This window comes from Epinephelus lanceolatus, chromosome 13, assembly GCF_041903045.1.
Source record: "Epinephelus lanceolatus isolate andai-2023 chromosome 13, ASM4190304v1, whole genome shotgun sequence".
In the NCBI taxonomy this organism is placed as follows: Eukaryota; Metazoa; Chordata; class Actinopteri; order Perciformes; family Serranidae; genus Epinephelus; species Epinephelus lanceolatus.
This window is the reverse complement of record NC_135746.1, coordinates 16,250,059-16,267,152: the sequence shown is the minus strand read 5'-3', so window position 1 is coordinate 16,267,152 and position 17,094 is coordinate 16,250,059. Positions and strand designations below refer to the sequence as shown.

The following is a 17,094-nucleotide window of genomic DNA, read 5'->3' as shown; positions in this document are numbered from 1 at the left end:
ATACAAGAAATTAAGTCTAAAATTTTCTTGCAGAGGACCCCAAAACTCCTCCCCCAAAACTGAAACGCTCCTGAAACACAATAAATGTTTCTGTGCACGTACCTGATAGCGGGCCACGTGAATAAACCACAAACATCAGTCGTTTTCTACTCTCTTTTTCATTTTTATTTCCATTTTTTATTCATTTTGCACAAGCTTGCATATATACTGCACATACATTCAGTTCATAGAGGGTGAAGGCACGAAAGGCAATTTGACTACTGGTTGTTTTTGGGCTGGGCCAAAGCAACACAGGGGAAAAAATCTCAAGAGAAAATACAAAAACTGCTTCAAACTAGTTTCAGCTTTCTTCAGCCCACCCTCGGCCCCGTCCCGGAACAAAACATAACAACCTCTTTTTTTTTCTCCTTCTTCTTCTTTTAAAACTGTCCAGTTCCATTTAGCTGCCAAGATCTCCATTTATCTCAATTGAATGAGCTCGCTAGAATACTAATTGTTTTAATTTTTTTTAGGTAGATAAGGATTAAAATCTTTTTTAAAATTGGTTCTACTTAATGAAATGCAGTACAGCCTTCCCTGTTTGAAAAACAAAAGAAAACAACATCAAATAAATTAGGATAAATTAAACCAATAAATTACACAAAATCTGCAAGACAAATAGACACCGGTAACAGAAAAAAAAAAAATAAAAGCAGCCATGTCATGAGTTTTATTTTACAACCTGTGTGTAACTATTCAGACTGTATTTGAAACATGGCCGTTCCAGTTTGGAATTACTGCACTAGAATCGAATAATGTCATACAAAAAGCATCAACAAAACACTATTTACATAACATATTGCTAAGTTACACAAAGGCAGTATTTATCACTGTAAGTCCACATCGTTGATATTTACAAAAAAAAAAAAAAAAGGAAAAGAGGAGCAATGTAATAATAAAAAAAGAATTAACTACTGAAAAGCATCGAGAAACAAAAACCCCTTTCAAACAGGTCAGAAAACAGATCAGAGGAAATTATCGCAACACACACACACACACACACACACACACACACACACACACACGTTGCCAACGCTTAATGAGAATCATTTACATGTCAGGATGGTACTCCCAGGGGTGGGGGAGGGGCCACAGTGTTGAGAATTGTGTCACTCAGTGGTTCACAGGTTCTCATAATCGGTCTTTTCTCTCACACAGACACACACTCATATACATGTACACACACACACACACACACACACACACACACAAAATGCAAAGCGTACAGAAATTCCACAAAAGTCCAAACTTTTCCCAACTGTTTGAACCCGGTAAAAAAGGGTATAAATCACTTCTTTTTTTTTCTTCTCCGTCTGCAGTCTCTTTTTAAACTGTACAACGTTGTGCCCCCTCCATGACACTAGTCTTCTGATGACAATGAGTTCCTGTCTCTCTCCCGGGTCAAATCTAGAGCTACGTTGGCGGCAGTCTGCCCTTGTTTTTTGGGACGAGACCGGGTCCTGCCAACGGCCCACTCCGTGACATCATCATTACCCGACCGCTTGCCTTAACGCATCGTTCTGTCAGCGAAAAATTAAAGAAACGGATGCTGGTGCAACTTCAAGGGCACTGCCGACGGGAAACAGACCCCCGTTAAAGGCATGGCAGGGAAAAGAAAAACAACAAAAACCTCTCCTCTGTGGGGTTTTTTGGAAGAGTGGTTATGAGTCCAGTTGAAAAAAGCGAAGAGGGTCATCTCTCTTTTACTTCACCCTTCTTTTTTTTTTCTTTTAAACCGCCCTCTTCTAGCACTCTGAGTGATAATAGAAAAACTGTACAGCTATTCTTTGTCTCATCCTGAAAGTATTTACAGTAGCAACGACAATATTTCATACTCTGAAAACGGACTCCGAGTTTTATTTTTCTGATCTCGTGAAGACAGCCATTCAGCACGATACAAAAAGAAACCAAAAGGAAAAAACTGGTCACAAAACCTGCAAAAAACCTACGACTATTGCTCCTAATCTACCAACAACTCACTTATTCAGAATACAGATTTAAACAAAGCCGTCACTAAAAATACCCTCAAGATTTCTTTTATGAAACAATTTGTAACCTCCCGAGGAACTTCCACTACTTTATATATTTTCTTCCCATAGATTTATCTTTTACAATTCTTAAAAAAGGCTATATATGTATTTCAATAATGTTATCCTTAAAACCAAACGACCCCAGAAAAAGGAAAACTTGACAAAAATATTTTCCACGCGGTATTAAGGTCTTACTAATCCTTTTTTCTTTTTTTTTTGCACATAAGTCTTCATTATCCTGAATTAATCTTTTTTAGGCGGAGGAACTCTAGGGCGGGGTTGCAGGAAGGAGGGGTGGAGGAGGGTGGGGAGCGATAATAATCTGTGCATCAGATAAAAGTGTCCTTTCCTTTCTCCTTTGTTTGTGGCGCTTTAGAGCCCTTGGCTGGTGCTTTGAGACTCTGAGACGTGCGGGGCCGAGCCCATCCTTCAGTGAGAAATGTGTCCGGCTCGCTCTCTCAGGACTCCCGGATCTTAAGAAGAACACAGTTCTGGGAGGAGGAGGAGGAGAGGTGGGGGACATAATGAAGGGAGTAGCTCTCCGTCTTTCTCTGCCTCCTTTTGTCAGGCGCTTTGTCTCGCTTAGACAAGTCAGCAGGTTAAGCAACCTGCCCCTTTTGATCTTTTGTGACACACACAGACGCACCACGAGACAATGTCGCCAAGGTGAGATCAACGGCGAGCTCGCACGCACTCTAGAACGCTTTCTTGTTGCTTCAAACTTCATCAAAAGGGCTGCTAACACTAACTAGGTCTTAAAATCCTTAAAAGCCTGAGAGGGCGGATAAAATGTACAACTCAAGTGGAAAATCTGGGATTAAAATCTCAGGTAAAAAGGAACGACGTTCAACAAACTGGGCACAGTGGCTTTAACAGAATCACACTTTGGGTCTTGAAAGCTGCCAGTTTGGGACGGAGGGACAGAGCGGAGGGTTTCAGGTGCGTGTTGCTCCTCGCTCTGTGCCTTTGTCCCCGCTCTTTGTAGTGCTGAGAGCTTCTCCATCTACCCCCGGGGTGAGTGCTCACCTCCGACCTCGTATTGTTGCATTGAGAGAGGAGCTAGATCACTCAAAGGCAGGTGAGCATGGAGGGAAGGAGCAGTGTGTGTGTGTGTGTGTGTGTGTGTGTGTGTTGTGTGTCTGTGGGGGAAGTTCCTCTTGAAGCAGAATTAACGAATGCCGTGTTTCAGTTTATATCAACCTCTCCCTTTGCCCTCCTTGTGTTATCTTCCTCCCTGCGATGCTTCTATTCATATGTACTCAATTATCTATTGTTTCAGCGACGCCGTGCTTTAGATTGCCACAGTATTCTGATATATTCAAGTATCTGCTATTGAAATAACGTCATAATGTCATTTACACCTTGTGTAGGCTAATCACAATAAAAGCCTGCTGTATCAACAGGCTGACTTCATCTCACACAGGAGCTATTCAGTGAACAGTGCTATAAAAAGACAAAAAAACCTATGCAGTTATTACTGTGTATGTCCACTAATCAGAGACAGGAAATTAGGCGATTATAATTTTTTTTGATAGCTGGACAAAAGGCTTGTTTAGTGGGAGTAGTTTAGTTATCAAAGCTGGATTGGCTAAGGAAATTTAGCCATCTACGCACCGAAAAGGCCACACTTCTTCTGCATATTTCTAGACTTCTTCACCGTTTACTTCATGTGTTTCTGCCAGAATGGTCCTGTGCAGGATGGGCTAGTCACTACAGCCATAAGTTTGATGGCTTCCATTAAAACCCCAAATCTAAACCGTTTCCAGGCAAGTTGCCTCAGACCACAGAAATAAAATAAAACAAACAAAAGCAAAGTCCACTTCGGAGATGGACAAACGAAAACAGGAGTAAGGAGAAGGATGGGGAAACGGTGGGCAAATTATTCCAGAATCTAAACTCTTTGAATAATATTAATAGCAATAATTTATTTTTTTCTGCAACGGCATCAAGGGACAAACAAATCTCGAAGTGCCAATCTTCAGCAAGCAGTGATGACAAATAATAATAATCATAAACAACAACAACAATAATAATAATAATCAAAAATAATAATGTACACCCATTAAACACAATGCCCTACTTGCAGGGAAAACACACTTCAAAACATGGTAGAGCTCAGTAGCCATTTGAAACCAGTCCAAGTCCCACAGGTTAGTACAGACCAGTACCATGAGTCCAGTCTGAGTCCAGTCAGTAACCTTACTAGGCCTTGTTTCTGTGTGCATGAGTGTGTGTGTCCTGTTGGGGACATCTTCAGTAGCACAGTCTCGCGGGGACAGTTCATTTGGACACCCGCTGGATTGGAGGGACACCCCCGGGTGCCATGAGTAAAGTCTTCAGGGAACCCAGCCTATGTTCTTAGAAGTGTAAATGGGAACTCAGGAACTCCGTCTACACACACCGAGGACTTTGTTAGTGTTGATCATAAAACAGGCCAAACGGATGAGGGTTCACACGGTCCAAAAAAAAAAAAAGAAGAAGAAAAAAAAAACAAACAAACAAAAAAAAAAAAACACCCAATAAGATTAGAGTCTCTTCAGTTCAGAATCATACAAAAACAAAACAAATAATAACCGTCATGATAATTATCATTTAAGAACAACAACACAATAGCTAGGTCATTTAGGAACTGCCACAGAGGCTTCAGATTGGGAATGCTACTTCATAACTTTCATACATTCAAAAAAAAAAAAAAAAAATAGAAAACAGGAAATCAAAAGAAAAGTTGGGGGAAAGGGGAAAACAAGAAAAAAAAGAATATTTTTTAAAATTCTATGAAATCAGAGGAAATTAAAAAAAAGAAAGCGCAAAGCGTTGAGCGAAGAGGAAGAGGAGGAGGAGGAGGAGGAGGAGGAATTTACTCGTGTAGAAGCTCTTGGAGACAGTTGGGGGACTTGAAGATCTCAGGAACCTCGCTGTCCAGTTTGCAGATGACCTTGTAGATGGCCTTCTTCCAGGACGGGTCCACGTCTTTGCCGGCCACGATGGCGTTGAAGAACTCTCTCAGTGTTATCTCAGCCACCTCCAGGAAGCGTTCAGGGACCTTTGAAGACACAGGAGGGTAAGATGATTATTATTATAAGTATATTCTACACACACAATCTAGCCAATATCCAACATACTCTCACTCCCAACTCGTCAAATACTGACACTTCGTCACTGGCTTTGTGATGCTAGGTACCCCTCGACATGCCAATTCACGCTTGTTACATGCATTGTGTCTTTTCAAAATAAACTTCTGTCTTCACTGTAAAATGAACAGTTTCTGCTCGTTACCCAAGTGCCAATAAAGAATTAAACTGTAAAGACGCCCACTATAAGACAGTGGTTCCAAGCTGGTCCAGCCACAGGGTCCAGATTTGTCCTTAGTCATTAGTTTCAGGTCCACACAGTTTAATATTTCAGCATCATATTTGTGTTTGGCCATGTCGTCAAGCTAGTTTGCTGTCTCTGACAAGTAGCTGTCCATTAGTCACTCACTCTACAACAGGAAACAGCACTTCAAAGGAAAAGCTCTGTGCCAGGAATTCACTTAACTTCAAAATAAAGTGTGTTTTAACAAACCTGAAACGTTTGTGAGTCACTTGCGGTCCATTCAGAATGGATTTGTGATACACTTTTGGATTGTGATCCACCAGTTGGGAACAATTGCTATAAGATTACGTGCAATAAGTTATGACTATGTGCAATAATTTATCGTACTCTGCTGTAATACCTCGTTTTTATTGTTTTTATACTCACGTATAGAGTCTTTAATGTGTCTGCTTGTCTGTGAATTTCTGTATGTACCCACTGGAGACACCTAATTTGACTGTACAGCTATGCAATGACAACAAAGGCATTGATTGACTGATTGATTGATTGTTAAATGCATACAGTGTCTTTTCAAAATAAGCCTAGAACATAGGAAAAGAAAGAATCTTTTTTAGATTTACTTCCGTAGGTTTACGCTAAAAAAGCATGACGTTGGGTTTAAAGAAAACCATCATTAGAATAAGTATGTTTGTTGCTAACATAATATAACATCACGTCACATACGTCACAAGCATGGAAGGCTACACAAACTATTAACAACTCAAGTGACTTTTCGAAAGTCTGGAATTTGTTCGACTCGTCCATCACCACTTCTGCCTGTCCTGTGTCAACTTTCTCTGTCTTAATACTACAGTACTTGCCCAGAGCGTCAAAAAATGCAGCTGCCTGGTGCGTCTCATGCCGCTGCTAAAGGGTGCCTAGGTGCGGTGGTGTCTGACCCTAAAGGTCACTGACCAAGTGTCAGTATAAGACAAGTTAGGAGTGAGACCAGGTTGCAAAATCATCTAGAAGTGACTCAAAGCTGCAAAGTGAGTTGTTTAAAATGTGACTTTTCACTTTCACTCACTGTTAGACACACACAGAACTCCTTCCCCTTCACATCTCTGCTATTTTGCATCAGTGTTTTCTTCCATTACGTTCAACACTGTTATCTCCTCCCTTCTAGAACATGTACGTATTTTCACAGTGGATGTAAAACCATAAATCTCCCGTCTCTTAAGTATCTACTTCCTTAAAAGCCAATTGAGGCGTCAGCCTGAGAAAAAGTCACTTCTTGTGAATTCTCAGGTTTCTCACACCTCCCACTTCCCTCCCTGTAACACGGTGAGCGTGACATCTTTATGAGTCCCACTGTAAATCTGTGACCAAACAAGAGAGCGGAGCTGAGTGAAGAGCGGCGGAGAGGTGCTGGCGAAAGAGGAAGTACTAAATGCTTTGGGAACGGGGAGACACGCCGCCTCTTTAGTGTCTCTGACAGCAGCGCTCACCGACACCATGGAGATGATTAGTCTGGCAAAGATCTGTGACACCTTCCCCCAAGCCAACACTCTGTCACACACACACACACACACACACACACACACACACACACACACACACACAGAGTCATGCAGGCGTGAGCACACACACCAGCGCACACACCTCCTTATGCCAAGGAGATGACACATCCTGTACTGTTACAGAGCTCTACATAATGCACGCTACACACACACATACACCAACACACACACAGACACACACATACATACATACACTCACTCACACACACACTAGCTACCCTGGTGTATTTGGCTGAGTCTCTTTCCTCGACTCAAAGCTCCAGGGCGACGCAGCCTTCAGGGGTCACCTGCTTGGATAATGCTGACTGTCTCTCTGCCCGCCTCCCTTGATGCTCTCTCACACGCACACACACACACACACACACACAAACACACACACACACACATATACAGCAGCAGCAGCTTGCCCAAATGCCTGACAGTGCGCACTCCGCTCCGCTCCTCTCCTCCAGTGTCCTGCAGATACTCATCAGGAGTGTCAGGACACAGCAAGGTTAGTGGCCACTGGAACACACACACACACACACACACACACACAGACAGACAGACATGTACACACAGGCATGCCTCCACACCCACACACACACACACACGCATGGGACAGCCACCCGCCCCCCCTCGGGGTGATGAATGGAGGCTAAGATGCCCGTGTGTCTGGTGTGTGTGCATATCTCTGTCCACTGCTCCAGTGAAAAGGTGAGTGAATAAGGAGCTTGTACACTGTGTTGTGTGTGTGTGTGTGTGTGTGTGTGTGTGCGTGTGTGTGTGTCTGACAGAGAGAGAGACAGAGAGAAAATACACAAGCTAACCCAATTCCCCAAATATTGAATTCCCCTCTGGTGGGATAGAAGTGGATATAATTCATTGTTTGGTCTGCTGTCTCCTCTGAAATACTGGCACAATGACCCCGGCGCGAGGGCAACTGTGTGTGCATGCGTCGTAAGTGCCTGCGCGAGCATGCACACCTTTTTCCCAAAAGACCTCGCTAACGGGCCGGTGCGGCGCTAGTGCCCTGGCCGTTAGACGCAGGGAGTGCCGCATTACTAAGAATATTCCTGCATGGAATTTCTCCTGACGTTTTGACTATAAAAGGACAGCAAAACGCTGACTGCAAGGAGAAAGCAATGTCAAGGAGAAAAGGGTATTGGTATTTCAGATCCTCTTGACTGAGAGAGCGAGAGAGTGAGAATGGGAGGGAGGGAGAGAGCGATGGCGAGGGAAGGAGGGGCTGAGAAGAGTCTAAGGAGAGAGAGCGCAGCGACAGAACAGAGGGAGTTATTCCTGTCCCGCAAGCCTTTGTTTTGTGAGTACGTGTGAGTTGTGTATGTGAGCAAGCTGCCTCCTGACCAGCAGTGAGCCTTAACTGTTTGCAACCCCTCCCCTGTCCCCCTTCCTCACCCCCACCCCTTCATTTCTCCCTCTCTCTCTCTCTAGGGTCAGCTGTTGGGCCTTTGTTCCAGAGGCATTGTGGGGGATTATCCAGTGTGGCCGTTCATTCGCTCGGCTGTCCGGTAAATGGGGCCAATCGCGTGGCTCACAATCCTTCATACATATTTCATAGGGCTTTTTAACAACTTCTCAGCAGAGCCCAAAATTAAAGGACAGATGTACAAAGAGGGAGGGAGGGAGGGAGGGAGGGGAAAGTATAGCACGAGGGATGGAGGGGTGTGTGTGTGTGCGGAACGACGCCTGGAAAAGGCAAACAAGGTGACTGGGAGTTCATCTACACTATGCCAGCTAAATGTGAAAACACACCTTAGTCCACACTGTGTTTTCTCACCCCTTTTTCAAAACTGCGTCCGGGGCGGATAAATCTGAAAACGCCATTATTTCTGTGGGAAAAGAAGCTTTTGGAAAATGATGATGTAAGCCCACTCAGTCATCGTCAGCAGCTGACAGATAACTGTCTCTCACCTCCAACTTTCCCCGCGATCGCTCATTTTAAATGTTGATACAGACAATCACGCGGCACAGGTGTTGCCATTAATCTGCGTTTGTGTTTATTTTTGCCCGACGACTCTGCAATTATGACACAGCAATTTTCGTCTCAGTGCAGCAGCGCAGGAAACACTGTTTGCCTTGTCAATAGGGAGCGTTTAGAGTCAGCGATCAAAACACTATTTTATGGTTTCTCAGATTAGAATAATTAAACTGTGAGTTTGTGATTAAATGTAGCGTTAGTGATGATGGAGAGCAGGAGGACAACTGAGACTCAGCAGAATAAAACAGCTGTCTGAGCCACTCTTTAGCAGATGTTGGCTGTGGTGCACAGCTTTAAGGCCCAGACACACCAAACTGACATCACAGAACTAGAGGCGACGATGGCTGACTGTTACGTCTCCTCGTGTCATGTCGCCTGCGCCTCGGCCAAGAAGTTGCACTTGAACACACAGCAATTAGCTACCAACAGGTGGTGATAGTCTGTGTTTGTCATTAAAAAAAAAAGGGAAACTGGACATTAGCATAACTCGATGCTTAAAGAACAAAAGATATCATCGTGTGCTGGCGAACAATCACACAAACAATTCCGAATCATTTCTGCTAAAGAGCTCTATGGCTTAAAAACAATCTTAACTCATATACAAGTTTGTTTTGATCTCATGCCGCTCAGTAAGTTTACATGTACCAGTAGTGGAGCTAAGCTCATAGCTTGGCTTATCAGTCAAGTTGGACTTCTCGTCTTGTCTGAGTATACATGCAGAAGAGAAAATCGAATTTCTGACCAAGTACGTCTGACTACGCCTCGATAGGCTGCGCTGTGTCCTTTTAAATATAGTGCGTATTGAACTAGTTCCGGTTCTTATTTAGAAACTTGTTTTTTAAATAAATCCACGTTTCGCATTCTCCTACCATCCATAAACTTCAAATGTTTAGCTCCTTTAGCTGTCGGAGCATGAACGTAGTTTCCTTGTCCGTCCAGAAGTGCGTCTTCTGCTTCTCGTCGCCATGGTATTTGTTTTCCGGGAGTTACTGCACTGCTGCTACGTCATCTTCTTCTTCTGGGTGAAAGCCCGTGAAAGAAAAAGTGGTGCATGCGCAGAACACCGAGTCCGACCAAGTGGATACATGCAGCAGTAGTTTGATTTTCAATCGAATTGTCTAGGCGTGTTAGTCGAGCATCGGATAGTCCAATTGCAGTCAGACTAAGCTGTTTACCTGTATTTAAAATTCCAGTTTCAGTCGGACTAAGCCAATGATTCGATTTTCTCATGCTGCGTGTAAACATACTGACTGACTTTAGTTGGAGAAAAAAATAGGGAGCGCTGCACTCGGTTAAGGTTCAGTGTAGTTAGTAGTAAAAAAAATCAGGTACTCTTCAGGGATGGGGCAAAGACTCACTTAAAGATTAAACACAACGACTGGCAAGCTCACTCAGTGTCTTATCCATGTATTAATAAAGGATTTTTACCTATAATCAGAGTGCCTCGGATGCACTTGTAGACTGCCTGCCTATACTACGGACTTTTACACTGAGTGAGCTGGACAGTTGTTTTCTATTGAAGTCACTTGTTTGTTTGCCTTCCTCACTTCCATTTCTCCTCTTGTACACTGAGCTTAACTGCCAATCAGAGTGATTTCACTCACTGACGGGCTCTGTTGTCTCTGATGCTGATTCAACGTGCTGGATTGGCCAAAAAGTGCGTGCCAACGGTGCGGGACACACCACAAAAACTAGGGCGACAGATGCCCAACATTTACCAACAGCCCACTGTGTGCTTGGTGTGTCAGGGCCCTTATAGTTTGCCTGACAAAAGAGGAGAGAGAAGAGTTTTAACCCCACCAGTGTGGACACATCGTTTTCAAACAGCACTTTTAAAATTCACCCGACTCCGTGCAGATGAGTCTGGCCAAAAGAGGACCAGAATGACTGAGTTTGACCTCTTCATGTGTCACACACAGACGAACACGCTCCCTCTGATGATAAAGCTGTATGGTCCTCTTCTGAGAGAAGGTGCGAGAAAGACAGAGATGATGCAAGTGTGTGTGTGGCAGCGGGGGGGGGCCAAAAAAACAAAAGCTTTCATGAAAAAGGATATTATTGTGGCTCTGCCCCTGTGTAACACAATATGAAAAGAGGAAGAGAGGAGGAGGGAAAAAGGGAGAAAAGAATCAGCAATACTACACACACGTTTCCCTAACCTTCCCTAACCTGCATCTTGCTGCGTGGTGGGTAAATACCAATCAAGGAGGGAGGACGGAAGGAAGGGAGGAAGGAAGAAAAAAAGACTTCTCTCTGACAAGAGGCAGCGATGAGGCAGTTAATCACTCTCATTCACTGACTCCCCCCTCTCCCCCACAACTCTCTCCCCCATTCTCTCCACCTCTCTCCATCTCCCTCTCTCGTGACAGGTTGCTTTGAGACAGAAGGATAAGCTCTTTTTCAGAGAGAGGGAATCGGATTTCCTGCTTTTTGATGAGATAATAAAATATGACGGAGGACAATAGGAGCCTGTGGACGGCTTGCTGGGAGCTATTCACTCCGGCAGCGGCCCCTGTCTTAAGACTGCTTAGACAAACGTTTAAAAAGGTAGCCAGAGGCCCAAGCCCTCAAATAAAGGCTACTGTTACACACACTGCGCGCAAGTGTACGCGCGCGTGTGTCTTTGCATGTGTTTCGGTTAAGCCTGAGAAATCTCTTCTCTCTCGGTGACTCAGGGTTGAGCTGTTTGTTTGGCCAACGTGTTTCTCCCCTTTGCTTTTGGGAACTGTCAGGAGATGTATTGCACCTTCTATTTGCACAGCGCTGGCCAAACAAGACGAGACCCTGGAAGATAAGGCTGTGTGTGTGAGTGAGTGTGTGCGCTTGTGAGCTGTAGCCTTGAAGGATGAAATGCAGGGACACAACATAAGCCCCCGCTGCCAGCCAGGTTAATTCCTAACCCCAGCTCGGCCTGGGAATACCAACACTTCCCATGCTTTTCGGTCACTGTATGTGTATGTGTATGTGTGTGTGTGTGTGTGTGTGTGTGTGTGTGAAAGACAGGGAATTTATAGATTTTGTAATGCAATGAACACCATAGATGGGGTATGACTGGGGTGACTGTATCTTAAAGGGACAGTTCATCCCCAAATCAAAAATACATATTGTCCCTCTTACCTGTAGTGCTATATGTCAGCCTAAATGTTTTTGGTGTGAGTTGCCGAGTGTAAGGGAAATCGGCCGTTAAGATGTCTGCCTTCTCTCAAATATAATGGAACTAGATGGCACTCAGTTCGTGGTGCTCACAGTGCACAGCAATGTCTCTTTCCAGAAATCATGACCCAGTTCCTCAAGATAATCCACAAAACTTGTTGTGAGCAGTTTCATGTAGGAACTATTTTCTCTCAACCGAACTACACCTGCCAACCATATTATGGCACAGAAGGAAGCGTGCATCTGCTGCTAGCTCACCTAGCACAACTGGGCTAGCTAACGTTACAGCTCAGCCGCGGAGGATGCCATTCACGTTCACATCTTGTGCTGTCACAAGCAAGAGTCTCTTCTTCATGAGTAGATGCACACTTCCTCCTGGTAGGCTGTTGTAGCTCGACAGAAAGAAAATAGTTCCTACATGAAACTGCTCACAACAAGGTCTGTGGATTATCTTGAGTAAGTGGGTCATGATTTCTGGAAAGAGACATTGCTGTTGAGTTGTTTTTCAAGCCATTATATTCAAGAGAAGGCAGACATGTCTACGGCCGATATCTTCAACACTTGTCAACAGACACCAAACTATCTAGATTGAGAAATAACAATACGTATTTTTATTTATTTTTTGAGGTGAATTTACTTCTGCTTGGCAGCAAAACGTTTATAAACGAGAGTTGAACCTGAAGTTGAGCAGGCCTGTGACTTTTCAGTGAGTCAAGCCAGAGCTTCCCGAGTGTCGGACACACACTCTCACCATAGGCCTCCTGTGCCTCACGTATCTGCTCTGATCAATAATCTACAAAGGCCTTGATAAGCCCTTGGCCCACACTGTCACTTTAGGCAAACACAACCCATGTCCCCTTTCTTCCTATTCCCCACTGCGCTTGTCCCCAACCCCCCTCTCCCACTGATAAGATTGTGCCATGGCTGAAGAGTCCAACCAACTAGTGAGGGAAGAGTCGCAGCAGATCCTTGGTTGGATCATTCCCCTCCCAAGTTATTACAATTCTTTATTTTCCCGGCTTTCCAATTTTCCTAATTTCCGCTCAAATCCCAAAATCTCTCATCCGTGAAGTTTTTCTCCGTGCTTATAGGCGACCACTGGGACGGGAAACAGGCCTCAAAGCTGAGCAAACACCAGCCACCCTCACTCCACTGATAGCCTTGAGAACATGGAGCCTTGAGGGGCTGTTGTGTATACATATACGTGTGTGTGTGTGCATGTGTGTGTGTGTGTGTCTTGCTGTCTGGTGTGTGTGTGAGCATGAGCATGATCGTCACATGGGCTCTTCTCAAGGTGCACCTCCGCCGGGGAGTCAAGGACAGGACAGGGTCAAAGACGTTGATGAAGTCGCTCTCCTAAGCCATCTTCCTTGCTCCTCCCTCCATCTTTACTCCCTTCAACCCCCCCGTCCCGACACACACACACACACACACACACACACACAGATACGGGCTGGAAATTCATATCATATCAGGGCCTCTTGTGACACGTCCTTCCTCCCCTCTTGCCATCCCCTCTCTTTCCTTTGCTTTACAGAAATTGGGGGTCGTGTTGAGGGTCTTAGCTCTACATCAAACCAACTAACGGACTCAGACAACAGAATCTGTGCTCAGAAGTATTGCAAACAGCAGGGGAAGCCAGAAATCACAGATCAAGCCCTTGTTTAGACACTTCAAAATTCATCGTCTGAGCTTGTATGGCTGACACAGGCTGGGAGAAAGCCATCTAAATGAAGGGGGGGTCACAGAGCGCTGTAATGGGGCCTCTGGAGGTCAGGAAGTCAACCCGGCTCAGAGGGACCAAGAGAGCAGGAGGCAGAAGGGAAAGAAAGGAGCAAGGGAGTCTGGAAGATAGGAACAGGACATCTGGAGAGGAGGAGAACAGAGGGAGGGTGGGAATGGAAGAATAGAAGGGGTGGGAGGAAGGAGGGTGTGGGTGGGCGGGCAAACAATAAAGGATGGAGGGCAAGGAGCTGCAGCGAAGGAGGGAGGATGGATGGAAGGAGAAAGGAAGGAAGGGCAAGTGAGAGATGGCAGAAGAAGAAAGAAAAATAATAAACTGCAGATTGGATTGAAGGAGGGAGAGTTTGGCAGCAGTGGGGGGAATGGGAAGCGTGTGTTTGTGTGTATGTGTGTGTGTGTGTGTGTGTGTGTGTGTGTGTGTGTGTTTGAATGGGGGGCTGCTTTGACACATCTGCAGCTCTGATGCACGCCCTGGTCATTTTGGCATGAGTCCCTTTGCCACGCTTCATTAGTCTCACACACACACACACACACACACACACATACACACACACGGAGGGAGACCAAAATGGTCCAGAAATAATGACATAATCAGCAGCTGTGCCACAGAGCAGGCTGCCCCTCACAAGGTGACCAGGGACAGAAGGAGGGAGGAGAGGGGAGAAGAAGGGAGGAGGAGGAGGAGGAGGAGGAGGAGGAGGAGGATGGTGGGGGAAGCACTGGTGGAAAAGCAGGGAGGAGGGAGAATCAAGTGTTGGACGAGCGCAGGAGAGGAGATGTTTGTGTGAGCAGGTGAGAAAAGGAGAGCGGGGGGATCATGTAGTTCTTTATGTTTAAGTGATTCCTTGCTACCCCCGATGCCCCCGGGCTCTACACACAGCTCTGGTCATTTAATCAGTGCACGGAATAAAGTGGCTTATTCTCACATACACACATGCACACACATATACACACACTACACGGTGAAGAAAAGACCTGTCAGGCGACGTCAAACGGGGGCCCTCAATAGCCCCCGGCTATTCACTGAGAAGCAGATGATCCCGCTCTCTGTTCTTTTCTTCCCCTAACTCTTCGCACTAAGAGAATTAAAAAGCCAAGACAAGTCGCAAATTATGCTCATGGCACTGTGAAGGTCCAGGCTAATATCTGAGGATTTAAGATTTGTTTGATTTTTTTTTTTTTTTTTTCGTCCCAGAGCCTAACTGGGGTACAGTAAACTCACCAGTGTCACCACCAGTCTCTCTTTAAAGGGCTAGTTAGCCCCCAATTAACACACTTTCTTACTAGGTTTTTGTGGTATCTAGCAAAGGTGGGGACAAGTCATTTCTTTTGAAAGTTTCAAGTCTTTGCACTCAAGTCCAAAGTCAAGTCACAAGTCCTAAACTTTGAGTTCTGAGCCCTAACCGAGTAGTAATGTGCTCTCCACCAAATGTAAATGCCATTTTAACAACAGGGTAATAACAGGCCTATATTAAACTTACAAGAATCATGAATGATTTTAAAAATTTGTCTTTAATTGTTAAAACAAGTTTGTTGGAAGTAGTTGCATCACCACCTGTAATTTTTGACTTTGTAGGTTTTTGTTTTGTTTTTTTTTACAAAAACTACAAGTTGAAATGAAATATCTTTGAATTGACATGTCTTTGATATCATCTTTGATTTAATTTTTTACAACTGGCGCTCAGTAATCTAACGTTCGCTATACATGATTCCCTCTCCCGCAACGTGATTGAATGCTGTCAGATTAGTACAAGCAAAGTGGATCTGGAGAATTAAGTGTCGACTTGCTGAGAATGAACAGTGTTAACGTTTGTTGATTCAGAAAATTAAGGGAAATTAATTGAGTAGTAGCACACTTTTTAAATAACACACTACTCAATCTTTGGGCTGTGGGAAGGTACCAAGTTTTTTAAAGTCAAAAGGCTAAAGTCCAAGTGAAGTTGCAAGTCTTTTTTGATTGCGTAAAGTCGAGTCTAAAGTCCTCGAATTTGTGACCTGAGTCTGATTTGAGTCCAAGTCATGTCTTTTAAATAGTTGGTTTAATTTGCTCCTATTTTGCTGCAGAACACTGTCAACTACTGTCTTCCAAAGTATCAAGAACACCTTGTAGCATTCACCACCATTGTAGTGAGGCAGCGGCAGAAATCTCAGAGATGGATATGCCCAAACCTCTCCAGGTGACGATCTGCATGAGTTTCTTAAACATTTTAAATCAGCCCTTCAAGCATCTTGGCATCACAAAGTTCTCACTTCTTACAGTCTCATGACTTCTGTGAAACAACGACACAAGTTTGAATGAGAATCTGATATTACGTATCGTATTGTCTGTGTTCTGTGTATCTATGATCATCTATCAAATCTGTGATTCAGCTCACGTTGAAAATGATAAATATGACCACAAGACGCCGCCTTTCCTCGGGTCATCATTACCGTCTTAATTGTACCATCCCTATAGAAAACAGAGGCATGTGTGTATGTGTCTGTGTTTGCTGGCTCTGGTGGGAAAAGCAGGTGCAAATGCTCAAATGACTGCATGTGGGTATACAAGGACAGCATGTACTCTGCTTATTATGTGTTGCTGCGTGTGACAAACACAATGTGCACGCGTGATAAATGCACACGGAGGGGAGTTTGGTGCACTTCAACCTTTTCTCAATGAGAGCGATAGAGATTAGGGGACTGACAGCAGATACTGTAGATACGAGGGGGAGAAAGCGCGTTAGGGGAGGGGTGTGTGTGTGTGTGTGTGTGTGTAGTTGACATAAACCCACTGGCAAATTGTATTGGTTGTATTTTTGGCAGCCCTGAACTTAAATCTATACCGCCAGCTTTTTCATCTCCCTCCCTCTATCTTCTACCACTTTTTGTCTTCAATCGCTCTTCAAAGAGAACCCTAGAGCCTTTTACTGAGAACACACCACACCTGTGTGCAAGTGTGTGTGTGTTTTCAGGTAAGTATGTATGCTTATACATGTTTGTAATCGTGTCTTTGCCTGTGCATCCAGTGCAACGGCCGTGACCTCTTCACCTCAAATCCCCCTGAGGTCGAACCCCGGTCAAAGACGCACCCCACGCACACAAACACACCATGCCATCGGTGGTGAGAAACCTCCGGAAAACAACAGGAATGAAGGAGTGTGAGACAGGGAGGGGAAAAGCAGGAGCAGGAGGAGGAGGAGGAGGAGAAAACAGACATTAGGCTCTCTGGGTGGAGAACAAATGGAGCCCCGAGAGGGACGTGAAGAGGAGGAACGAGGGAGTGAGGGGGGAAGGA

General features: G+C 44.6%; 1 protein-coding gene across 4 annotated transcripts in view; it reads right to left on the bottom strand.

The window, feature by feature from the left end:
- The window catches only part of LOC117270853 (prospero homeobox protein 1-like), a 64,590-nt gene that overhangs the window by 26,293 nt on the left and 21,203 nt on the right, over positions 1 to 17,094 (bottom strand). For 2 of the 4 annotated variants that reach the window (XM_078173794.1, XM_078173795.1), the window contains exon 5: positions 4,931 to 5,112. In XM_078173794.1, the coding sequence (XP_078029920.1) occupies positions 4,931 to 5,112 (182 nt within the window). Of the gene's footprint in view, positions 1 to 3,220; positions 4,477 to 4,787; positions 5,113 to 17,094 lie in introns of those variants that run through there. The other 2 variants (XM_033648780.2, XM_033648783.2) reach the window with 2 other exon arrangements.